The sequence below is a fragment of the Chrysochloris asiatica genome, unplaced genomic scaffold (assembly GCF_000296735.1).
Source record: "Chrysochloris asiatica unplaced genomic scaffold, ChrAsi1.0 scaffold00007, whole genome shotgun sequence".
NCBI lineage: Eukaryota > Metazoa > Chordata > Mammalia > Afrosoricida > Chrysochloridae > Chrysochloris > Chrysochloris asiatica.
The window spans coordinates 33,809,804-33,817,928 of NW_006408525.1; the positions used below are offsets into that span (position 1 = coordinate 33,809,804).

The following is an 8,125-nucleotide window of genomic DNA, read 5'->3' on the forward strand; positions in this document are numbered from 1 at the left end:
TCGAACTGCTGACCTTGCGGTTCGCAGCCCAATTCGTAACCATTATACTACCAGAGCTCCATTTTATAATAAAGAATTCCTGTGATCCTGTTTATAAGAGCACTGATTGTTTCAGCATGTTGTTGTTAACAACATCATCGAGTTGATTTGATTCATGGTGGCCTTGAATAGGATGTCTAAGGAGTGGCTGATGAGCTTGAACCGACAACCTCACAGTTCAAACCCACCTTGCAGTCCAGCGCATTAACCACAGCGCCACAACCATGAATTTATTTCTATATATTTAAAATATATATTTCATATGTTGTTGTTGGTGTGTGCCATCCAATTGGTTCCAAGTCATAGGGAACCTGTATAGGGTTTCTGAGGCTGTAAATCTCTATGGAATAAGAAAGAATGTCTCATCTTTTTCCCGTGGAGCAGCTGGTGGATTCAAACTGCCGACCCTGCGGTTAACAACTCAACTTGTAACCCACTATGCCACTGGAGTGACTAGATTGTACATAATTATGCATAAATATGTTATTTACAAATCTGTTTGTGTATATTTCATATAATGATGAAAATGCCTCACCTTTCCTGTAATTTCTTGAGTTTTTCGGGGTCTGTTTTTATTCTAGTATCCTCCCTTACATCTGGGAAACTGGAGGCTGCCGTTCTGTCCCCATTGACACTTTGACTCGGGAAATCAGACACTGTGAAGAAAGTCAAAGGTATGTTTCCTTGTGGGTGTCCAGGCATGTGAAATCTGCCTTGCAACTGAATCCCTGAGGGCGAGGCGCTGGAAGAATCCATGGAGGACAAGCCACCTTGAGGATTTAGTAAGAGAGTTTCTGAATATAATGGAGCCCCCTGAGGTTGGCTTGTTAAGGTATTATCTTCTGCTCCCCTGACATCAAATTCATGTGCACTGTTTACTGGAAAATCACTGTGGTTTTCAGCACTGACAAATGGATTTCTGTTTCTAATGGGGGAGAGTGGACGACGAATATTAAATCTTGAATTTCCTTCTGAGTCTGAACTGTGAACGGAAGAAAAGGGCACTGAAAAGTCTACTGAAATATTATCTCTCAGAGGAGACTGCATTAATGATCCTGGAGGGTTATAAGATGAATTCACTGATGATCTTGGTGCTGTGGGTCTACCAGAAAGAAAGCAGTCAAAAGAATTTCTAGGACCATTTAAATAGTCTAGCCAATCTCTTCCATAATCATGGGTTCCGGGCCTTTCTGCTGTAGAAGTACAATCAGCATGAACATTTCCAGCACTGAAACCATCGTGTTGTTTGGCTTCAGATTTGGTGTCCCATGAATGAAAAGTCGTCTTCTTGTTTTCACTGTTACTACTAACAGCCTCTGTAGTAGACTCCCCATCAAGCAACCCATGGTCTTGGAGCATCCTTTGCCCCACAGAAGGGCGCTCTGTCTCTGGCTGCACGGCATTGCTTATTCTTAGTGAGCCATGACTAAGCTCACTTCTTAAAGAATGAGCTCTGCGCTTTTTGGGATCTCCTTCAGAAGGTTTATTTTTGGACTGGCTAGCAAATGTCCCGAGAAATCTACTTCTCTTATGATTCGAAGGAGAATGGGGTGGGTGCATGCCAGCCAAGAGAAGTTCTTCCTCTAAGTGAGTTTCCTCTTCTGTGTCATCATTTTCTTCTCCACTGTTTAATGATAAAGTGGAATAAAAATCCTCATCTCTGAACATAAATGGGGTCCTTCTTGGACCGCCCATGGTGGTGGATGTGACTGGTGGCCCCAAGGACTCATTCACTACTTGAGGACCATTTGCTCCTTGGAAGGCGTGGGCTAGAACTAAAGGTGGCTCACTCTGGGAAAGAGTCCTCTTGTCATCTCCTTTGTTGGCTCTGTCAGAGGTGTCCTCAGCTGTTATCAGCAGCTGTGAGGATGGGACTAACTTTCTTCTCTCTCGAGTTGGCCTCTTCAGCTTAGTGTCACTTGCCCACACTGGGGCTTCTTGTTGAATTACTGGATCTGTATTGAGAAAAGACAATTTATCATTCTATGACAGGTGCCCATGAATGAAAGATCTTTAACAGCAAGGGTGAGAGTCCCTTAAGGTAACGAACAAGCCCTGGGGAAAAGAAATTATGCATCGTAAAAATGGCTGGTTCCTTTTTATTGCTTTTGAATTCTCCTTTGTGTACCTGTGGAGCTTAGGCTGGTTCTGGGACAGACTGGGCTAACCTCGAGAACACAGATTCTTTCTACTACAGCCTCAGTAAGATGGGTCCAGCCCCAGGCCAGTTTGGGCTGGTGATGGGTAAACTTCCCATGAAATACTCCTTTTTATTCCAGTATTTATTGGAAAGGGAAAGGAGCACTCCAGGAATGACTTCTACAAAAATCACCAGTGCTTACTCATCCAAGAGCATTCAGCATAGATTTATGACACTGGTACTGCACACACACATTTACAAAAGCTTAAGAGAAGCACAGTATGTCTTAGGAGGTGGAGAAAAAGACATTTGAAGCTGGTGCTTCAATGATTTTGTTCATGGTTAGTATGCAAATAAAATGCAAATAAAAATGATAAACCATTCATGTCACTAGTCCACGATCAAGCCAATTCAGACTCATAGCAACCCTATAAGGACAGGGTAGAACTACCCCATAGGGTTTCCAGTCTTTATGAAGGAGTACTGGTAGGGCACTGTGGGTTAAGGCGCTGGATGGCAAAATCAGCTTAAACCACAAGGTCGGTAATTCAAGTTCACCAGCCACTCCTTGGAAACCCTATCCAGCATCGCTATGGGTCAGAACCAACTTGATGGCACATAACCACAACAAATCTTTATGAAAGAGTCCTAGTGTGGTGCTATGAATAAAACGCTGACTGCAAGGTCGGTTTGAACTGTAAGGTCGTGGGTTCAAGTTTACCACCTGTTCCTTGGAAACCTTTTACAGGATTGCTAAGTCAGAACTGACTTGATGGCACTTAACAACAGCAACAACATGATACCACATTCTAGCTGAGGGGGCTAAGGCTTAGGGAAGTCAAGTTAACTTGTCCAAATTGTATTTCTAATAAATGATAGAGTAAACATTGAACCCAAGCCTGCCTTACATTAGAGAATTTTCTTAACTGACTGAACTTCCAATTTCCTGGTGAAAACCAGAATCCAGTCAATTCATCATGTTGTGTATGTGTGGTAGTGAGGGACTTTTCTACCCTCTCAATATGGGCAAAAAACCGTCATGTACGTTTTCTTCTCTGATGCCACTTAACTTTATTCTCTCCTGACAATCTGTCTTCCCCTTTCACTCGTCTCTGCTCCTCTACAGGGGCTGGTGAGACTCTCACCTGTCATCCTGTGTCTAAAGCAGTTCACCTGGTAAACCGGACAAGACTCCATGGGACCTGGGAAGGTCTGTGTGAGAACAACTCAGGCTGTTTGCTGTGAGAACAGCAAACCCTCGGAGCATCCAGCTCAGCAAAGGGTCAAGTCAATGCTGCCTGACTTTAATTGAGGCACCTCACAGGGGAATAACCGTAGGAGTCTCTAATGCCCTAATACACTGTGAGCCTCTTTTATTGTTAACTGCATGGGACACACAGTACACAGTGAGCATCTTTACTCATCAGCTCTTCTAGGAATCAATGAAGCTCTCAGATCAGGCCCCTCAGGGATTTTACAAACCACCGTGAGAGGTGTTTCAGCAGTTCCAGGATGCTCTGAACATTGGTTGTGTGTGTGTGAGAGAGAAACTGGTGTGCCCATCCTGCACTAAGCTGATCCACATGTGGATGGACCAATTATATCTATGGGATCAACGGAATTCTCCTAGATGTTAAGGGGGAAAAATAGAACGGAAGAATCAGAAGTGGAGGCACTGGCTGATTCTTTTTTAATTTGAATTGGATGGCAGGCCTCAAAGATTAGCGAACAGTGCCGGAGTCTGGACTTCCTGATTGTCCCCTGAACACAATGACCTGCCAGGTGATGGGGAGCTGCCCCTCTCCTTCTGAACTAATTCAGTCTGATCTGACCAGGCAAGGTGGACAGATCTAATGGGCAGAAGAATCAGTGAGGGCAGCTTCAGAAAAACAGACCCGGGACACTCACTCTAGAGCAGCCACTGAGCTGACAGTGGCCTCAGGGGCAGGAGAAGTGTAGGCTAAGGGCGGCAGCTCCTGTGGCTCCCCAAACTCCCCAGGTCATACATCCCCACCCCTCCTTGTCACTGTGACAGTCTTTCCTCTTAAACATTCCATCCATCATGGTGAGCGTGTGTTTTCCCTAAGGGTAGCAGACTGTACCATTCTATATTTATGCTATTCTAACCTTATTTCTTGTGTCTATTAAATAAGGAGCAGATTTCAGTAGCTCTAGGGCTAGGAATAAACATCTAATTTAGGATGCCAGGGATGTATTGCTATTTATAGACCAGACCCTTTGGATGCTGCTGAATGCCCTTTTGAACCACAAAGATTAGAGAGCCTGCTGATGCCAGGGGGTCTAGGTGCTAAGATGAATCAGAGCAAACAACCATCTGCCCCCAAACTGGGTCTGAGCTTCTTTATGTGCCTGACCATTCTGAAATCCAGATGCCTTGAGATGTTTCCTCTTACTATGAAAGTAATTTATGGACATGGTGGAGCCCTGGTGGCGTGCTGGGTTATGCACTGGGCTGTTAGGTACAGGGTCAGTGGTTAGATTCCATCGGACACTCCATGGGAGAAAGATGAGGCTTTCTGCTCCTGTAAAGATTTATAACCTCAGAAACACTAATCAGGGTTGCTGTGAGTCAGAACTGACTCGATCATATACAACAACAACAACAACATGCTCACTGTAGAAACTTTGGAAGATACAGATGAGTATAAAGAAGAAAATCAGAAGCACTCATGATCCAACGACCATTGTTACTGTTTAAGAATTCAGGGGTGGGCTGTAAACTTAAGAACCCTGGGCTATTTTCATCCTGCAAATGTGCTTTGGCTCAGCATTCAAAAATGAATTTAAAAATAAATGAAATGTCTTTAGATGAATAAGGAAGACTGCAGAAGAATCGATGCATTTGAATTATGGTGTTGGCAAAGAATATTGAAAGTATCATGGACTTCCAGAAGAATAAACAAATCTGTCTTGGAAGAAGTCCAACCAGAATGCTCCTTAGAAGCCAGAATGGCAAGTCTTGGTCGCTCATTCTTTGGACATGTTGTCGGGAAGGACCAGTCCCTGGAGAAAGACATTATGCCTGGTAAAGTGACAAAGAAGAAGACCCCCAATGAGATAAATTGACACAGTGGCAGCAACAATGGATTCAAATGTGACAACAATTGTGAGAATGGTGAAGGACAAAACACAGGGCAGTGTTTTGTTCTATTTTGTGCATAGCTGCTACAAGTCAGAACTGACTTCACACCACTTAACAACAACAACAGGTAGAACATATTGTTGGGGTTTACCACAGGTCCTACAACGCTGTTGTGTATTTCACCTGCCCCTTAAAGGCCTTTGTATTGGACCTCTTATCTAGCAATAAAGGTTCCAATAACCCTTATCTAGAGATACAGAACTCTCTGTCATGGAGGCATAGTGATCCTCCAGGACAAAGTAGAACTGTCCCATGGGGTTTCCAAGGCTGTGAATCTTCTATAGAAACCAACTGCCACATCTTTCTCCTGCAGAATGGCTAGTGGGTTCAAACCACTAACACTTTGGTTAGTAGGCACTTTAACCACTGTGCTACCAGGGCTCCTTATCTAGAGATACAGTCTTTACAAAATAAAATTGGGATATTTATATTTTGCTTTCTTTCCCTAAACATTTTATTGTGAGTGTTACTTCTTGCCATTGTTGTTGTTGTTGTGTGCTGTGGAGCGACCCTGCACAGGATTTCCAAGGCTGTAAATCTTTACAGGAGCAGAAAGCCTCATCTTTCTCCCACGGAACAGCTGGTAGTTTCGAACTGCTGACCTTGAGGCTCGCAGCCCGATTCGTAAGCACTATGCTACCAGAGCTTGCCATTAGTTATTCTTAAATAACATTATAGTTTTGTTGTTGTTGTTAAGAGCTGTTGAGCTGGTTCCGACCCATAGCAATCCTGCATAGGGTTTCCAAGGAGCGAATGGTTAGCTTGAACTGCCGACTTTGCGGCTCAAACTGACTTTGCAGTCCAGTGCATTAACCCACAGGGCCACACCAGGCCTCCATAGTTATAGTTTAAGGGTATCATAATTTATTTAACTGTCCCTGTATTGTTGGACACTTAGGTTGTTTTAAGCCTATTTGCTTAAAACTTAAAATTACATTGTGATAAATATTCTTCCTCATATAATCTTGGGCTACATGTCTTAGTATCTTAGAATAGATTTGTGGTAGTGAATTATTGTTGTCAAGTAGGTTCAGACTCATAGTAACCCTGTATGGGGTTTCTGAGGAGCAGCTAGCTGATGGAGTAGCTAGGTCAAAAGGTGTGACCTTTCTAGAGGTTTTTGATCCATGTTTTCAAAAATTTCATCCCAGACAAACTTGTACTAAATTATCCTGTTAATAAGGTGTGGCATAGTGGGTTATGCATTGGGCTGCTAACCACAGGGTCGGCAGTTTAAACCCACCAGTCGCTGTATGGGAGAAAGATGAGACTTCTGATCACATAAAGATTTACAGCTTCGGAAACACTATACAAGGTCACTATGAGTCAGCCCGACTCACCGGCACACAACAGAAAATAGTAAGGTGTGAGATCACTTTTTGTCCTCTGTCACTGACTATCCATGTCAAATACTTAGCACAGCATTTGACATATTGGTGCCAGGAAACATTAGCTATTATTTTTAGTATCAGTGAAGTCCTGGTATGGAGCTATAGGATAAGCACTTGACTGCCAACCACAAGGCCAGTGGCTCAAACCTACCAGTCACTCCTCAGGAACCCCATACAGGGTTGCTATGAGTAAGAAGTGACTATAACAAGACCAAAAAATAATTGGTACTAAAGCATTAAATATTATTTTTTAAACCTTAGACAATTTTGTAGGGTAGAAGCAGTGTCTTTACTCAGTGAGGTCGAAATTTTTTCTCCAACATGTGGCACTGTAGGATAAGCACTGGACTGCTAACCACAAGGTCAGCAGTTCTGGCCCACCAGTCACTCCTCAGGAAAAACATGAGACTTTTTGCACCCTTAAAGACTTATGGCCTCGGAAATCCTCTGTGAGTTGGAACCAACTCCAAGGCATACAATAACAACTAAACAACATCTCTTCTTCTGTAAAGTTATCTGTGATCTTATAATTAAGGGCTTATGTTTTTCTTGTTGATTTGTAAGTTTCCTATATATTACCGGTCATGCTTGCTGCAAATCCTCCTGACATGATTCAAATGATCTGGCTCCACTTTATGGAGTCCTGGTATGGCGCTGCAGGCTAATGTGCTGGACTGTAAAGTTGGAGTTTCAAGTTCACCAGCCTCTCCTTGGAAACCCTGTACAGGGTTACTAGGAGTTGGAACTGACTCCAAGGCACTTAAAAACAACTCCACTTTATGGACTCCTGGTGTGGTACTATAAGATCAGCACTGGACTGAGAGCCACAAGGTCAGCAGTTCAAACCCACAGTTGCTCCTTAGAAACCCTATACAGGATATTTATGAGTTGGAATACACTTGATGGCACTTAACAACAACAACAACTCCATATTATGGAAACCACTTACAAATATGAGAAAATATTGGTAAGAAAGTAATTGGGGGAATATAAGGAGCTCTGGGGAGAATAGATAATTTGGACAAATCCTCAGTGGATCCCAGGAAACAGAAGACGTCATCTGGGTGAAGATGGAGGATTAGATAAGTCCTGTGGGTCCAGGACCATCTCATACATGGGACCCTCACCTTTCAAATTATATATGAACATTCCTCAAGGGACATTGGGAAGATGTTGTTGTTGTTGTTAGGTGCCATCGAGTTGGTACCGATTCATAGTGACCCTATGCACAGCAGAATGAACCACTGCCTCATCCTGGGCCAACCTCACTACTGTTGCCAGCTTGAGTCCATTGATGCTGCCACTTGGCCAATCCATCTTGTTGGGGTCTTCCTCTTTTTCTCCGACCCTCCACCTTACCAAACATGATATCCTTCTCCAGCGACTGCTCCC

General features: G+C 43.4%; 1 protein-coding gene across 1 annotated transcript in view; it reads right to left on the reverse strand.

Annotated features, from left to right (window-relative positions):
- MARCH10 (membrane-associated ring finger (C3HC4) 10, E3 ubiquitin protein ligase) overlaps positions 1-8,125 on the reverse strand; it is a 140,737-nt gene that overhangs the window by 53,322 nt on the left and 79,290 nt on the right. Inside the window, exon 5 of the mRNA XM_006833724.1 lies at positions 575-1,994. Within this exon, the coding sequence (XP_006833787.1) occupies positions 575-1,994 (1,420 nt within the window). The remainder of the gene's footprint in view (positions 1-574; positions 1,995-8,125) is intronic.